Source organism: Callorhinus ursinus, unplaced genomic scaffold (genome assembly GCF_003265705.2).
Source record: "Callorhinus ursinus isolate GAN/ISIS: 27379988/994484 unplaced genomic scaffold, GSC_fseal_2.0 scaffold15, whole genome shotgun sequence".
In the NCBI taxonomy this organism is placed as follows: domain Eukaryota; kingdom Metazoa; phylum Chordata; class Mammalia; order Carnivora; family Otariidae; genus Callorhinus; species Callorhinus ursinus.
The window spans coordinates 9,796,874-9,814,119 of NW_027397077.1; the positions used below are offsets into that span (position 1 = coordinate 9,796,874).

Below are 17,246 nucleotides of genomic sequence, written 5' to 3' on the forward strand. Positions count from 1 at the left end.
GCGGCGCGGCCCGTGGGAGGCTCGGCGGGCGGGGGGGAGGGAGGGACGGCGGCGGCGGGCGCGCAGCGTCGCCAGGGCGAAGCCGGCGTGCGGCGCGGCGCGGCGGGCGCGGAGCGAGCGAGCGAGCGAGCGCCTCCGTCCCCGGATGTGAGCTCGGGGCGCCCGCGGTCCCGAGCCAGCGGCGGCGCGGGCGGCGGCGGCGGCGGGCACTGGGCACCGCGGCGGGCGGGCGGGAATGGGGGGCGCTCCGAGCGGCCCCGGCGGCCGGGCCGGCATCTCCGCGGCGTCCCTCCGCTAGAGGAGGGGACCAAGCCAATTCTCCTTTGCAGCAAAAAATTACATGTATATATTATTAAGATAATATATACATCTGATCTTATTTTTTAAAAAAAAGTTTATTTTGCTCCATTTTTGAAAAAGAGGGAGCGTGGGTGGCGAGCGGTTTTTACAAATTATTCTTATTTTCTGCTATCTGTCCCCGTCCCTCCCCACCCCCTGCTGAAGCGACAATAAGGGCAGGGACCGCGGCTCCTACCTATCGGTAACCCCCTTACCCGTTCCTTCCCCGCCCCAACGCCCAGCACCGTGCCCTGCACACAGTAGGCGCTCAATAAATGTTCGTGGATGATGATGATGATGATGATGAAAAACATGCACCATCAACGGCAGCAGCAAGCGGACCACGCGAACGGTGAGCAGCCAGAGCCTGGGCACCCGCTGCCAAATCTCATCCTTGTCATGGTCCTCCTCTTCCCACCCCCTCTTCCTTCCCACCCCCTCCCGTCTCTGATGCACTGGGTGGGTTGAGGGGGTTGGAGAGGATGCTTCTAGCTCGGTGCCATCTACATAGAAAGGGGAGATGCGTGACAGCCACTCCGTTCTCCCCTTCAGGCCTTGAATGTCAGAGTTAATTCTGCATTTGTGGGGTGGGGGCGGCCGTGGAGTCCTTGCAGTACTGTGCCGCCGGAGGGGCGGTGAGCCGAGGTGATGCGGGTTCAGTGTCCTCGGGCTCAACTTTCCTCCAACGCTCCCGAGCGATGGAAGGGGGGATGGCTGTTAGTCCTCAGCCTGAGCCCCCTTTCCAGCCTCTTCTCGTCTTCCCCTCCTTCCCCGCCCCCTGGTCTCCAGTGGCATCCGGAAAATTCTAGGATTGCCCGGTTTCCCTCTTCGCGACGGTGGGTGAAGCACACCCCGCCCCTGGAGAGGGAGGCCGGGTCTCGGAATTGCTGCCAGGGGGTCGGGTGGAGCGTATTCCCGCTCGCAGCGCCGCTGTGCACACGTAGGTAACCTAGCAATGCCCGGGGAGTTGCTGCCGCTGTGGGGCTCCTCTCCAGAGCCCGGCCTGGGCACCACGTGCAGCCACCACGCCGGCCGGGCTGGGTCGAGACCGAGGCTGGAACAGCTTCTGGTCAGCCCTCCTACCTCCTCCTTGGAGGCCGGGGGCGCCCCAACCCCCCAACCTCAGTGGGCTCACAGCCTTCCCGCGAGAGCGCTTCCCAAGGGAAGGCTCTGCACGATTCCTCCCCAGCTTGGGAGGGCTGCTGCCTGAGGCCACCCCCCCCCCCCGCCCGCCCCCCCCCCCCCCCCCCCCCCCCGCCGTGGCCCCCTTCTCAAGTTGCTGGGCAGGCCGACCTGTGCTTGCTTGGATTCTCTCTTGTTCTTAGCAAGAATTGGTTTTGGAAATGCCATCCCTCTACCTTTGCCACCACTCTCACTTTGACTTCTGTCTCAGTAAGGAGGTTGTGACTCAAGGTAGGCAAGTGCCTGGGAGACCTGCCTGGGTGGTGGCCTGACCCAAAGTCAGAAGGGGCTTTGCACATGGAGCCCCCTTGGGGTTCTGCCCTGTACTTAGATGCCAGCCTGCACTTAGGTGACTCCTGTGTGGACCTTGAGGGCCCCTGGCATAATCCATCCTGTCTTTCCTAGGTGTAGGGGTGCAGGCTGTCTGCCTTGACGGTTTCTCTGCATGCTGGCTTGGCTGCTGCGGCTGCAATTTAAAATGCAAAAAAGCCCTAAAGATGTTTTCTGTTTTCGGAAGCCTGTGGAGGAAATGAGTCCCAAGCATCATGAATTTTCATTTGCAGGAAGTGTCAGTGCATAATCTAGATATTTGTTATGGGGCTTTTGGTATTGCCCTGGTGCCAGTGGAGGATTTTTTTTTTCCCTATGCCGAAAAAAATGCATTTGTGGCTGTACAAAGATGTTGGAGTGACATCCTGAAAATGATTAAGATTATTGAGTTATTGGCACTGCCTTTTTTGTTTTTTTGTTTTTGTTTTTTTCTGGTGGTGATCATGGTAGTTATTTTGGAGAAAAGCTATTGTGCCTATCTGTTAACTCATTAGAGATCCATGGGTTTTAAGTCAGAATAGGTGGAATAAATGTGGATGGCCTCAGTTTGAAAAAAGGCACTAGCAGAGTCCTTGTGGAGACGTGGATGTACAGAGGCGCTCACCCCATTGCACCAGTGGTCCTGGGGTGCTCGGCCCGGCACGTGGCTTCTCTTCTGGCTCTGGTTGACCACAGTCCTGCTTCTGAAAAATAGGACATGAGGTTCCAAACGGAAACATGGGAACCATACCCTCCCCCCGTTATTGATGGGAGACACCTTTGCTTTTTTTCTGACATTGGATTCTCATTGTTTATTTGTTTGTTCATTTTTCCTTTTCTCCTTCTTCCCAGAGGCAAACTATGCAAGAGGCACCAGACTCCCTCTTTCTGGTGAAGGACCAACTTCTCAGCCGAATAGCTCCAAGCAAACCGTCCTGTCTTGGCAAGCTGCAATCGATGCTGCCAGACAGGCCAAGGCTGCCCAAACTATGAGCACCTCCGCACCCCCACCTGTGGGATCTCTCTCCCAAAGAAAACGTCAGCAATACGCCAAGAGCAAAAAACAGGGTAACTCGTCCAACAGCCGACCTGCCCGCGCCCTTTTCTGTTTGTCACTCAATAACCCCATCCGAAGAGCCTGCATTAGTATAGTGGAATGGAAGTATCCTTTTTTTGGGGAAGTCTTTCTCATTTTCTCTTTTACCATCTGTTCTTTAAAAGGATCTGCTTTCTGAAATGGCACTTACAAAGTCGTAGCAGTCTGGAATGTGAGCATCAGAAAAGCTCTATGTAAAGGGTTTCATTGTATATACCTTCCTATCTCCTCAGGGTGCAGAGGGCTTGCTCTATGGGTATATTTAGCCTTGTATGTGTGTGTGTGTGTGTGTGTGTGTGTGGTGATGGAGGGAGGGGGTGACAGCCTGGGACTTCAAAGTGGTAATTAAGTAGGGAATTGACCTTTGGTCATTTGGCACTAAATGGTTAGTTTAAACCCACCATTGCTTTTGGGGCTGTGATATGCATCGAACCTATTGCAAATGAGGTATGCTGATTGAAGACAAAAAGACTGTATGAGACTTCGCTAGAAATAAATAACATTTTTGACCTTTAGTGGCATCTTCCTATTCTGATGTTTAGAATTTGTTTCTGAAACTCCCAACTACTGCTGAGGTTGCTTCCAGCTCTGACATTTGCTGATCTGATTGTTCAGGTAGCTACAAATATGAACACTTGCTTCGTAGGGAGGGATCAATTTGCTCATCAATGCTATGACTTCCTGGAATTTCCTTTTGACATGTTCCAAAAAAGCATTTGAAACGTGAGCGTGAGGGAGCGTGTGGAGGGAGAGGCTTGTGTGCGCCTCTCCTTCGTGAGCCCTTGTGAATTAGAGAGCAGTCTGTCAGTGGGGGAATTTGCAGTTGCTGCCCTTATAAAACATTCTGTCTGTGTCCTTGGACTGGAGTTACATTTCTGGGTGTCTCCTTTGTATTTTTAAAACTGAACTCCAAATGCCCTAGGATGGTTGTTATGTCCCAGATCTTGGAAAACTAGGGTGCTCGGCTTGCTCACCCCCTTCCCAAATCTGGAGGCCAGTCTCCAATTGCTGCCACCCTTCAGAAAAGGTTGACTGAGGCCTCCTTTCTGAACAAATGGCTTTCTAATTAGTCAGATGATTCATTGGTCTGGGTAAAACAAAGCATTTCCTTTTCCCAGAAGTGTATTTGGGACCGACAGGAGCTTTAGAGTAGTTCCTGAGCATAGGAAGGAGTGTGAATGTCGGGCTTCCCCCACCATACCCAGGGTGAAGGGGCTCACAAGGGAGGATATTGGCCACCAGCTGGAAGGTGGAACTGTAACCCCCTTATAACCTGAGCGCCTAGTGTGGGTGCTCTTTGCGGGCCTTCTGCTGTAGCCGGCTGTTTTCTGTGCTCACGGACACACGTTAGAATGAGGTAACTTTGCCTAGAAAGGTTTTGGAGAGGGCAGCCAAATGCAAAGGTAGGGTTTGCGGGGTTTTCATGTGCTTCTCCTTTTTAGAACAGATGTCTCCTCTCTGGAGGGAGTTACAGTGTCTCTCACATGGCTGGGAGTGCATGGATATGTTTTCTGTGTAAGTTCTCTCCTATTCTGAGAATGAACGCTAGGGTCAACCCGGAGGCCGCTGGGTGCATAGGGCGTGCCTCGGTGGCATCGCTGGAGTCGGAAGCATGTTTACACTCAGCCAGAAAGCTCCCCTCCTGGCTTGACACGACTCCGGGTAAGCAGAGACCTCTCTGGGGCCATTCATTCCATGGAGAGTGAAGTGGGAGGCCTGCCGCTGTTTCTCTTCGTGCATACTAATTTGCCTATCGCAATTTATGTGTGCAGAGTGAATTCCGGGATCATGCTGCTGACTCCCTTTCCCGCATGGCCAGACACATGTGTACAGGAACTAGGGGATATGGCTGCCTACAAATGGGACAGTCTGTAGAACAGATCTTTAAACAACATATGATCTGTTTGTCTTTCCCAGTGACAGTTGCCTTCTAGTTCAGGGAGCAGGTTATAGAAATTCTCCGAAAGCCGGCTGTGCCAGGCCCATTCCGCACTGGGAGAGTGAGACCCTCGCTGGTTTGTACACCCAGACAGGGCAAGAACGTCCTGCGTCTTTGGGGAATGAGGAGCGCTGGCCTTATCAGGAGGAATTTTGGGGAGCAGGCCCATATAGTTATCGCTCTGTTCGGCATGACTTGTAAATATCTTGTGGCAGTCAGATAGTTATCCACCAATACCTGGCAGCTGAAGCCGGACCACCATAAAGAAAAAAAAGTGTTTGGCTTTCCTAAACAGCATTGGTATTTCTCGGGTTTGCTGGTCTGTCATTTAAGTATTGGGAACGAAAAAGGAGGAACGGTGGTATGGGGGTGGGGGAGGACAGGAGAGACCACAGGTGTGTTTCTGTGTAGGCTAACACTGGGGCAACGGGTTTTTAAATTTTCAGGAGGAATGGCAAAAAAGAAAAGTGGAAAGAGGATCCTGAAATCTTCTGAAGGGGAACTGTCTTAAGTTTGGATCCTTGGATAAGAGATTTTGTAATACTAGATGAGTTAAAAGAATAAATATGAGTGAAAGCTAATTGGCTTTAAAAAATAAACCCATCGAAATTAGTGAGAGAAGAATGTCATTCATGTCCTTATTTCAGTGAGTGTCAAAACACTTTTTAAGGGGCTGATTTTTCATGAGACTCAGGGTATCCCAAGAGAGGTAGGGGGCCTTTGTTTCCTTCAGCACTTTTGGATTTCGCAGAAGAATATCAGGATGGATGGAGAAGGGTCTGTTCACATCCTCAAAGCTTTAGTACTTGGAGATGTTTAGTTAAACCAGTGGCATTGCCTTTTGTGAGTGAGGTTATGGCAGAAACACTTATAAAATCAAGCCACCCTCTTTCCCCACCAAGTTGCAGATTATGTTGGTGCTCAGAAACCTTGAATTCGGAAAGCCTGAAAGCGAAAAGAAGAAAAACAGTCATTCTGGCAGAAGTCAAATTTTGCATTGCCAGTTTTGACAATGTCTCTTAATAACACCAGAATGTTGAAGCAAGTATCTGTTGCAAGCTGATTTCAAAGTGATTTCTTCCAGACAGACCCCCGAGATTTAGAATTGTTCAATTGTACTTTCAAAGTGTCTGGTGCTGATTTCTTACGGCTTTTTATTTAATTTGTTTATAAATTGAACGCAGTAACAGCTCATTAGAAACGGAGCTCCAGTCCAGCTGTAATCCGAAACAGTGATAGGCATTGATTAGTAAAGGAAGCAGAGGGGGAGCTGGAGCCTGGCTTGCTTGTTACAGTGTCGGAGGTATTGGAACATGCCACAAGACGGTCACAGGTAGGATGTAGAATGGTGCCTTGGCCTGCCCCGGTCCAGACAGGAGACTGACCCAGCCAAGAATAGCCCCCGAGAAAATGGTTTTAACACATGGAGGCAAGGATTTGTGGAAGAGATTTGTCTCATGAGGACTTCTCTTTGTGTCTACAACAGCCAGGAACGTTGTGTTCTCAGGTCTTTGTCGCTTTTAAAACTTTAAGAAGCAGAAACATGGGTCATAGGGTGCCCTCATCGGATGCGTGTTTAGGTTTCAATATAAAATGCACAGCAAAGAATGAGCATAACATGATCCTTGCAAGAGAAGGAAAGGACATGGAAAAGTCATTCGATAGGAAGATCTGCCAGATGACCATGGACGATTATGTTTGCCGGAGACATCGTGGTCCTAACAGTCGGCTGAGAAAGGACTTGTGTGCATAATTTTCATTTCTAAAAAGATTTAAGAGTGGTGTGATTGAAAGTGTGATGAGAGAGATGGCTAATGTTTGCATAAGACATATATGCCTTAACAACATTTTTCAGACCATTTGACATATTTATATTATTGGCTATTTTTGCCAATTGTGTGGCCTTAGCTATTTACATCCCATTCCCCGAAGATGATTCTAATTCAACAAATCATAACTTGGTAAGTGCTAGAGTTCCTGCTTGTCCTGATGTGTGGTTATCATTTTCCTCTCTACTTAAACTGGCAGCTGGCTTTCTGGGTGGTTGAAGTTTACAGATACGCATGTGATGTTTCCTGAAGCTTTGCAACAGCGGGTTTGTTTGTGTTATTTTTTTTTTTTCCTCTGACCTGTATTCTCAAATTTATACTGAATGAAAGTGTTTAAAGTCATGAATCTTGCATTAATAGATGTGGCACTTTTTTATGGAAGAGGTTTGTAGCAGATTTTAAAATAACTTTTCTCTCCATATAGGCTTTTGCTGTCTACCATTCTTTTCTGGATAATATTAGCTGCTTTTTTTTTTTTTTTTTTTTTTTTTTTTAAATCCAGTGTTTATTTAGGAGTGGTGGGTATTTTGTTTGGTCAATTTCTCTGGTAAGTAGAGAATTATCATACATTTTGTACACGAACTATTCATTTTTAGAGCATCAGAATACAACAGAATGAATAGATCTACATGGAACATAATTTGGAGATTACAGTGTAGTATTCCACTAGGAGTATCCTATGAAGATCCATTTTATCCCAAGATAAAATGGTTCTAGGGTTAAATAAATTGGGATACTTCCACATACTTCATTGCCCTCTTAGAGATTTATAGTGCACATTAGCTCAGTAAGAGCTCCGGGAAGGTCTGTAGTTAAAAAACTAGTTTCATTTTGTTTAACTCAGCTAGTCCCAAAAGTAATTGGTCATGGATTCTTCAAACAGTTTTTTGGCAGAACACATCACGAAACCAGTGTTTCATGAAACTTCCTTGGGGAAAGGTTGATATAGTTTAAAAAAAAAAAAAAAAAAGAAAAAGAGCCCGAAAGAACACCAGAGTTGGGACTAGGAGCTTGTCCCACCGAGCTGGGACAACTAGCTGTGTTTTGAGGGGCATTTCCCAAATCCTTTCTGTGTTGCCATTCACCCACTTGTCAAGGGAGCTGGATAAGAAGATAACTTGGGATCGTGTTTACCTCTGACATTCTGTAATCTTTTCTTGATGATTCAGAAGCCATGTCAGGATTTTTCTGGAGTGTAGCATCCTCCTTGGGGGAGGCTGTGCAGAAAGGCAAGTGGAGCAGGGGGGCCAATGCTGGGTAACAGGGAGCTCTTTCTCTCTCTTTTTTGCTCTCTCCTCTTTTATTTTTTTATTTTTTCTAAAGAGTGTATTTATTTATTTGACAGAGAGAGACACAGTGAGAGAGGGAACGCAAGCAGGGGGAGTGGGAGAGGGAGAAGCAGGCTTCCCGCAGAGCAGGAAGCCCGATGCGGGGCTCGATCCCAGGACCCTGGGATCATGACCTGAGCCGAAGGCAGACGCCTAATGACTGAGCCACCCAGGCACCCCTGCTCTCTCCTCTTTTAGCTAGATTCATCTGTTTCTGGTTTCCCATGTTGAAGCTGTATTTGAGTAGGGTGGCTGTTTGTAACTAAGTGAGTGGTGTAAAGGCAGAACTGGTGTGTGTGTGTGGTGGGGGGGCTCTGCGGGGTTCTGAAGATACTGAAGTTATGCTTTTGTGATTTTAGCCTCAATGGTTTATATACCGGATTTCATGTTACATATTGTGTAAAATGTGCGATATGTCAGGTAGAACATGATGTCCATTCATATTTGGGCTTTTATAGTCTGATTTCTAGAGAATGTAAAAAAGTTTTGGGTATTGCTACTGAAAATATAACTCAACAGGAGTTGGATACACATATACACGTTTGCCACTAGTGTGGATTTATGCTATGCTAGAGGTGATTTGTGTGCTTTGGGATATTTTAAACAGCTTCTGATTTGGTCGTGGACACGTGATATTAGATGATCATTTTAAAGGAAGAGCAGAAGTGGCGAAAAGCCCCCATCAATGGGGATGGATCAGCAGAGTCTAGACCACAGATGGTGTCAGCCTTGTTACCAAATTTAACAACGTGGATGGTGACCCAGTTTGTTGCTTTTTGTAGCTCAAGAGAACATGATTAAACAAACTTAGAAAATAAATACCTTTCAGAAAGGCAGATTAATTCAGATCAATGGAATAATTAATGTAGCTGTGTGTGTAAGCCAATTAATATTCTGATTTTTCCCAGGGAAATTCAGGGCACTGATATCTGCCGTCAGACCGTTTGGATTTCTCAGCTAATGAGTAAGGGAATAAAATATAGGAAATGGATAAATCTCTCTTCTCCTTTGCAATCCCTCCCTAGCGGATGCTTTCTTAACAATTCTTAAATGGTGGTATTTTAAGGGCGGGGAGGGAGGCAGTGTATTCGTTTGGCAGGCCTTTCTAAAAACCAACATATACTCCTTTGACCTCTCACTGTTCTGAAACTCATAGCATTTGAGTTTCTGTCTTGTTTCACTTGGATGGTCACGTGGCCAGAGGAGTTTATTCTCTGCTTGACTCTTTAAATATTTCCTTTCCCACTGTGGGAAGGGAAGATCTTTGTGGATTTCCCCCTGACTCTTTACAAGGTCCCATGGCATGTCAGTGCTCCCGCCAGGGAGCCAGGTTTTTTTTTTTAATACATTTGACCCATTTTGTACCAAAGTGATTGCTCTATTTTTGGGATCGGTTTAGAGGCGGCCGAACGAAGCTTATTTTTCATCTGTAGTAAATACCTTTCAGTTAACGTGAATGGCAAATCGAAGGGCAGAGACCGATATGGGTTGCAAAGCTGCACGTGTCAGGGAGTTGGTGGTTTTCTTTGCTTCGTAGCTCTGTGGGAAATGTGTATGTTGAACCCTTAGAGCCTGCTTTGTTGCCAAGCTGTGTCTGCCTCTTATAGGTCATTTGTAGTGACGCGATTAGTTCTATCGGGTAAGAAAGGTGGCCATCCCCATCGGGCCAATGTGTGTTTGGTCTGGGTTGCTTGTAACTGAGCCAGCTTTGGGAGTCTGGAGACTACCTTGGGGGCAGCAAGTTTTCCCAGGGTTAGGTTTTTTTTTTTTTTTTTTAAATATAAACAGTATCAAATTTCTATGCAGTTTCATTTGTGGACTTGCAGGGACTAGTGGAGGTTGAAGCCATGGAAACGGTACAACTGAGTTCCCACAGTGAGACCCTTCTTGGCTCAGTCTATAACACTAGCTCCTCAGTTCCACTTATTGCAAGTGTATATCATTTATTTAATTTCTTCTTAGCCCGGGGTGGGGAGCAGTGGGGAGCTCTGCTTTCCAGAGCATCAAAGGGGGGCTGCTTACAATCCTGTGCTTCACTGTTGAAGAACGCTCTATTTGGCTTCCCAGACTTCAGTGTCTCAGAGGTGGATGGATGCGGTTAAAGTTGTCTGTCCTGCCTGCTCCTGGTGCTCCCCGGCCCCAGGCTGAGCGCCGCGGTCTGTAGTGCCCAGTCGCCTCCAATTAGAACCATCCCACATCGGGGTGCTCATCTGCCCGTTTGGACCTCTCCTGATATCTGCAAATGACACCAGCCCCGGAGGGTGAGGCCTGTGGTCCAGGCCTCTCGACCCCTTTATCAGGCACAGTGGCTTCTACCAGGGGCTCCGGAAATCCTCCTTTAATTCAGCAGGAACTTTTATGGAGTCTTTGACCCCTTTCCCGCCCCCTTCCTCCTCTTGTCGTTGCAGCCTGTTTTTTTTTTTTTTTTCTTTAGCCCGTTGACATTTTGCCCCTGCAGAACCCTGCGCATCTTCCTCCCCATCCACACCCCTGTAGTGTGGCCAGGTCCTCCTGGGCTGTCTGAGCTTTCTGAGTCCCTCCTTCCCAGCAGTGCCCACCCCCCCCGTTTGCCCACCCATAGTTCCTAAACACTCCTTCCGTGTTCTTGCCCACCTTCTAGCCTCTTCTCTGCCTGTAGTGTCTCTTCCACTCCGGCCCCTGGAGGAATTCAGGAACCGTCTCAAACTCTGTCTCTTCCACGACGGCTTTTCCCACCCTGATCTGAAGGAACGCTCTTATCCAAACCTCTCTCGTGACCCTTCACATACAAAATACCCTATGTTTTAGTTCCTCATGTGCATGTCTTATCTCGATTTTACCAAGCATCTTCAGAATACAATTCTTAGTGAATCATTTTGGAATCACTGGGGGGTACGAAGTAGCTGTTCAGTAAACACATGTTGCTGTGACTGCCAGGAGAAGAGCCTCACCCCTTCTTTCCTCTGGCCTGTATTCAGGATTTCCTTGGGTGGCAGGTCCCTCTGTGGACTCCTTGGAGGTCCTTAGCTGGGAGCTGGTGGGACGTTGTAAGTGCTTGTTCCTGAAAAGCTTCGGGTCTTGTGACTCTGCTTCTCGAACTCCTCTGGCTGAAGGAGCCCCGGGAGCCGAGTGTCAGAGCTGAGCCATCTAGCACATTTTGTGCTCGAAGTAGCCAAGGGGTGGGGGCGCCTCTTGGCAGTGGGACCATTGTAAGGTGTCTTACAATGGCCAGGAATGTTATGGGACAGAGTACTCTGCTTGCCTTCTCTCTTCCACGGCTGAGATCCCAATGCAAGGTGTTTCCTGGGCTTACAAAGTGAGCTCATTGGATCTGCTTGGTCCTATAGTTTGGCATCTCACAGTTTTTGCGCATAGGGGGACTTACTGAAACATGGTTTCGTAACTTGGTTCATTGGGCTTAGCCTATAAGGTGGGTTTTAGTTCTGTACCTTCCGCACAGTGTATCTTTGCTCTGTTGTCTTTCTGTTTGAACTGTGTGCTCTTATTTCTGTCCGACTAGATTCTGTCTGTTCTAGGACACAGCTCCTGTGCTGCCCCCTCAGCTCAGCCTCCCCTGAGCCTCATCCACTTCTGCCTCCCACCCCACCTGCCTGAGTTTAAGTACTGGTTTTCCCTCTGCCCTCCTGTAAGCATGGTAAACTCTCCTCTTTATGTTCATTTGCCCTTTTCCGCCTCTTTTTATAACTGCTACGGGGAGTGGTTTGGTGGGTGGTGGTTCTGCACATGCGCTCTGGGGTCTTTGGCTCATTAGCTGAATGACTCTGGATGAAACCAGCGTATGAGTTCCCGGAGACAGAGGCTGGTGTCTGATTAGTCTAGTTCCCAGTGCTGGGAACTAACCCTGTGCCTGGTGCACAGTAGGCACCAGGAAATGGGTGCGGAATGGGAATAAATACATGGATGGCTGTACAAGGGCTTCACGGTATGTCCTTATGGATCAGTAGTTAATTTTCAACAGTTGGCTAATGATTAATAATTGCCTGAGAGGCTGACTTTTGTTGTCTGATATTAATGAGTTTGCCTTTAATTTCAGGATCATGCCTTTCTTGGCAAATTTAACTCTTTATATCCGAAGCAGGAAGAAAGACAAGTACTTGTTGATACTTTTCAAATCCCTAGCTCAGAAGCTTGCTTCTGTGTCCGGATCCCGACGTCGTAAGCTGGCTTCTGTGTTTGGTGTTGTATGTGCACTGTTTGTGAGTATGAACCTCACAGTTCTTGGAAGGATGGGTGGAGGGAAAGCAGCAAGATGACCAGAGTAGGTAGACTTGTGTAGTAAGGCTTTACCCAATGCTGGTTTCCTAATCATAAAACGTGAGCCAGTTCATGTGCTGCACAAATAATCACATGTCTTTTCTAGTCTTAACCTCATTTTGAAAAAGAACAAGTTATGGGGCTCGATTTTTTACTGAGTGGACTTTGATCGGGTATTGACAGTTTTTCAGAGACCAAAGCCAGCTCTTAAAGAATTCAGATCTATTACTATTAAAGTTCCTTAAGAATTTCAAAAGGGTTCCCAGTCTTTTGGTTGGTTTCTTGTAAAAGCAAATCTCATTGTTTTATAGTCATACCTTGAATACTGGAACTTCCTCTCTCAGACTCTTTAAAAATGAGCTGGTCTTAGAGTGCAGATATTTGGATATGTTGGTGTATTAGCCAGCCCTTGTAGGGTTACGGGTTGCAGAAACACAACTCAAATTGGCTTAGTTGAAAAAAAAAGTGTATGTGTGTGTGTTTGTGTGATTTATTAACTTAGCTAACTGAGAAGTCCAAGGGGTAGAAATCCTATCAGAGACAGCTGGAAAGGGGGCTTACAAGAGGGTGTCAGGATGCCATCCTGCACCCTGGCCCTCGGATGTCTCTGGCAGAGTCCAGCCAGCCCACCATGGGTCTGCCTCACACAACGTCTGAAGTGTGCGTCCCCCTTAGCCCATCTGGGGGAGGGTCTGTGGGGAGATGCATTCCTTCCTTAACCTCAGCTCAGTATTTTAAAAATGATTATGTGAGAAACAAGAAACCCCTGTGGCAGATTTGTGGGTAGTTTCTTTTCTTTCTTTCTTTCTTTTTTTTTTTTGACCTTTCTCATCAGAATTTAATTTTTAACTGTCTGCAGAATATGAGAAGTTCCAGAATCAGAGGGGACAACTTGCTCAGCCCTGGAGATCCTTATGTCTCATTAAATGCTGGTGGTGGTGCTGGGGATCCAGAACAGACCCCCCCAATAGCTCCTCCCCTCAGAAGGTCCCTAAAGAAATTGTGGAAGCTCTGGAAGTATAGTGCTTGAGCTGTGGGGAAGGACCTCATGAGGTATTACTGTTGCTTGGATGTGGTGCCAAGGGAAGGGATGTTGGTTGGTGTCCTTTGTCCTGGCAGTGGGGTGGGGATGGGGCTGGGAGATTGGCAGGTCATTCAGGAATAGATGTTATCCTTCCTGCTTCTGCCTTCTACTGTGCTCAGACCCCAGGGGCTCTCTGCCAGCAACAGCACAGGATATGCCCCCCAAGTCCTGTTCTGCCCATGTGATCAAAGTCAGGAAAGTGGCAGAAGGTGTCTTCCCTTTTTCATTCAAGTGGGATTGGAGTTCCTACGGTTGGGGTGCTTGTGGATGGTAAGGCAGTGTGGAGGGACTGGCAAAGCTGGTCATGCTTGGTGGGGAGGAAGACATAGTGAGCAAAACAGAAGATTGGGCTGAATGAGGAACTGCCTGAGGTGATTAGTCCTGTGTGTGTGTGTCTGTGTGTGTGTGTGTGTGTGTGTGTGTGTGTGTGTGTGTGGTCAGTGGGAAGTGTGGTTGGGTGTATGGATGGATGGGTGTTTTTGACACACACCTTGAAGGGTGAAGCCTTCTGGTGATTTTCACTAAGCAGGGCCCCAGACACTGCCCAGTCTGGGGAAAATGAACCCCCAAGCAATTCTTTCTGCCAATTTTTTATCCTTCTCCCTATTGGCTGAGTGGTAATTCTAGAAATCACAGGACATCTGTTGAAAATATTGAATGAGTGACCTTGAGGGGCAGGCTGGAGGGAAATGGGAGGCTAACCTGAGGGAGGAAAGGCAGGCTGCAGGCTGCTCAGGGAAAATGAGGCTGGCAGGTGGACCCAGGGAAGGAGGGGGGGGCCTCGAAGCAGGCTGGGTGGAAAGCTCCCACCTTTCCTTGCCTCCTATGTACATGCGGAAGTCTAGCACAACGTGCTCACAGATAATTTTGTAGAGCTGTACGGACCCTTGTTTATGAGGCAGGAAGTCAAGGCACCATTATTCAACAGATATTTTACTGAGACTTGCTCTGCAGGGCACACCAGGTTCCTGTGTCCCTGACTTGTGTAGCTTGAGCCACTGTGGCTCACTGTGCCCAGGAAAGCCCACCACACAGGGTCAGAGAGCTACCCTCTTTATTTTCCATATCTTGCATTCTTACAACCAGTCATCATTCAAGGTTTGCACAAATGGATTCTTCCAATGAAAACAGTATCAAGTGACAGCCCCTTTTTACCCCTCCAGCTCATTCTAATCAGTCCTCAGTTTGGTGTGATCCTTTCAGAACTGCTTTTCACTGTGTCTGTGCCTGTCCATTTTGAAGTGTGTGTCTCTACAGTTTGGGGATTTTAAATCTTACCCAATGGGAACAGAACACATGGGTTAAATAGCTTCGTTTTCCCCCCACGTAATGTATCTTACAGATCTTACCATGTCTACGTAGAGACCTAACAACTTCGTGCTGGTATAAAATATTCCCTGTATGAGTATGCCATGGTTGACTGGTTCTCTTTCTGATGAGCATTTGGGTGAGTTCCTGAAGTTTTGCTATTTCAAACAGTACCGCGTTGAGTATCCTTGTATGCTCTTCTTTGTGCACACAAGGAAACATTTCTCTGGGATAAGTACTCAGAGGAGTCAGCTCTCTGGGCGGGAGGACAGTACATTTTTAATTTCCTTACTGCCACGTTGCCCTCCACTAAGCTTGTATTGGTTTAAACTCCCACCCCCACATCTCCTTGAGATCTGCTGTCATTTAATTCTGATGAGTGACCTCATGTGTTTTCTAGCTTCGGCTATGCGAAGGGAAATTTTGGGAGTAGGGTTCAGCCTTCCTCTTGGATGTTTGGTAGGCATCCAGAGCCTCTGGTTAGAGCGGAAAGTCCACAGACCCTGAGCACTAGATTCCTAATCTCTTTCAAACCACAGATCCAGATGAAAGGCCCCAAAGCTTATTATTCTTCCCCTTCCTTCGGAGTAAGTACTTTGCCACAGGTTTGGTACGGTAGTGCTTTCAAGTGAAACATTCATTCTAGGCAGCTAATAGGTAAGTAAGTTCCTTACCCAAAAATGGATTCTTCGTTTTGGAGTGTTTGCTTGCTACAGTTCGAGATGAACACTGCCTTTATGTTCCTTTCCGTTGGGGAAGAAAAATATGTAACCTGCTTTGTTTCTACTGTCCCATGTTCTTTGGTTATTAATTATTTATTTTCACACATAGTAAAATCTCGCTGTTATGATATTTATGAGAGGGTTTATATCCCCCCCCCCCCCCCCGCCCCTCCTTTCAAAAGCTCTGAGGTGGCTTAGGAAAGGAAAGTTGATACGAGATGGGGCAATGTGGAATCAAAACAAAGTAGCCCTGCCCCGGGGGCTGGAAGCTAACGGATTGCCAACACCTGGGCACTGATTTGGCCTTTAGGATTTCCAGCCGTGGTGGCCAAAGGAGGCACATCCTAACTTACAAGGCTTTTCTCCTCTCAACAATGGGAAGCAGCTGCATTCATTCAGAGAATCACTTTTTAGGAACCGAATCCAAGGAGGAACGTGCAGCATGGGTCCTTGTACAAAGTACACTGTGGGGCATGGCGAGCCCCGTCATCGCTGTGCTTTTGTTAAAGAGTCAGAAACGCCCTGCCAGCAGATGGTCTCTGGCTTCGTAGTTTAAAGGGTGAGCGCGCAACATTGAACTGTGGCGTAAGGAAGGCGCTTCTATGTTCTAGGAGAGCTTTGCTTTTTGACTATATAAATTACTAGAGAAGTAAAGCTGGGAAGCTGGAAAAACAGTTTAACACAGCTATCATGAAATCACGCATAAAGTACTTTTTTGAGTGTTTATTATGTGTGAAATAGAGGCCATTAAACACATTTGCTTCCTGTCCTAAGTCAGAATATAAAAGGATACTATGAATTAGTGCAGAGAACCCCTCCAAAGCCCTCATGGGCTTGAAGAGATGTGGTTTATTATTTTACTCTGACGTGAAGTGAGGAAGTGACCAATATGTTTTTTAAAAGGACACCCTTGAATGCTCTTCAGTAAATAGATAACAGTTGAGCATAATGACTGTTTATATTTAAATGACTGCTTTTAAATTGTACAAAACCAGCCAGTAATTAGCCCCTTTAGTCCTTTTTTCACGATAATGCAAAAATGAACTTCTCTTCGGGCTTTCACAAATTCTGAATTGTTGAAATAGAAATTAATAGTGAATCAATCTAAAGCTCTTTTCGGAGGTTTTATCAGGAGGAAATGAAATGAAAATGTCTACAGTTCTGAATTAGAATTCCAGGAAGTAGTGACATCCAGCAAGAGTTTGGTAAGAGGTGGGTGGTGGAGAGCTCTTTTTCTAGAAGGACAGGTCGGGGGGACCTAGTGTGGTCAGCGTAGAGAAGGTGCCGCTCTATGTTCCTTTGGCCAGCCAGGAAGCTCGCCGACAGCAGGGAAAACCATGGGGGGCTGCCGTAGGTAGGTTAGATGGCCTGTTCTCATTTACGCGGAGTGGTGCTGGATGTGAATCACAGACCGGCTGAGGGTGGGATTGGAAAGGGCCCCAGAGACCTTTGGATGAATGTGTTCCTTTCAGACGCAGCAGCTGACTTGCCCACGGTCCCCTGGTGAGAGAGGAACCAAGTGGGGACCTAGGCCCAGTCTCCTGTCTCCCAGTCTGTCTCATCCCACGCCCTCCAGTTACAGCTGTGACTCCTGACGTGAAGCCAGGCGCTTCCCCCCTGACTGGGCAGGGTCTGGGACTACCAGGGGCAGTCGGGACAGCCGGGACATTAGATGGAAAAAGAATGCCTCTTCATAGCATGCTGGACATTCAGTGGACTTTTCATTCTCTCCTTGACTTTTTTTTTTTTTTGGTTTCTCTTCCCAAAGAGAGTTTTGATCACTCCTTTTCCTGTTTTATTTTAGAAATTATTCTTTCTTCATGCGTACCAACATGCAGGAATCATTTGGCCATACA

The 17,246-nt window shown here is 47.4% G+C and overlaps 1 protein-coding gene across 9 annotated transcripts in view; it reads left to right on the forward strand.

Moving 5' to 3' along the window:
- Positions 1 to 275: 275 nt before the first annotated feature.
- The window catches only part of CACNA1D (calcium voltage-gated channel subunit alpha1 D), a 292,840-nt gene continuing 275,869 nt past the window's right edge, over positions 276 to 17,246 (forward strand). For all 9 annotated transcript variants that reach the window (XM_073901366.1, XM_073901370.1, XM_073901372.1 and 6 more), the window contains exons 1-3: positions 276 to 691; positions 2,683 to 2,992; positions 6,721 to 6,826. In XM_073901366.1, coding sequence (XP_073757467.1) covers positions 625 to 691; positions 2,683 to 2,992; positions 6,721 to 6,826 — 483 coding nt within the window. In that variant the 5' untranslated portion in view covers positions 276 to 624. The remainder of the gene's footprint in view (positions 692 to 2,682; positions 2,993 to 6,720; positions 6,827 to 17,246) is intronic.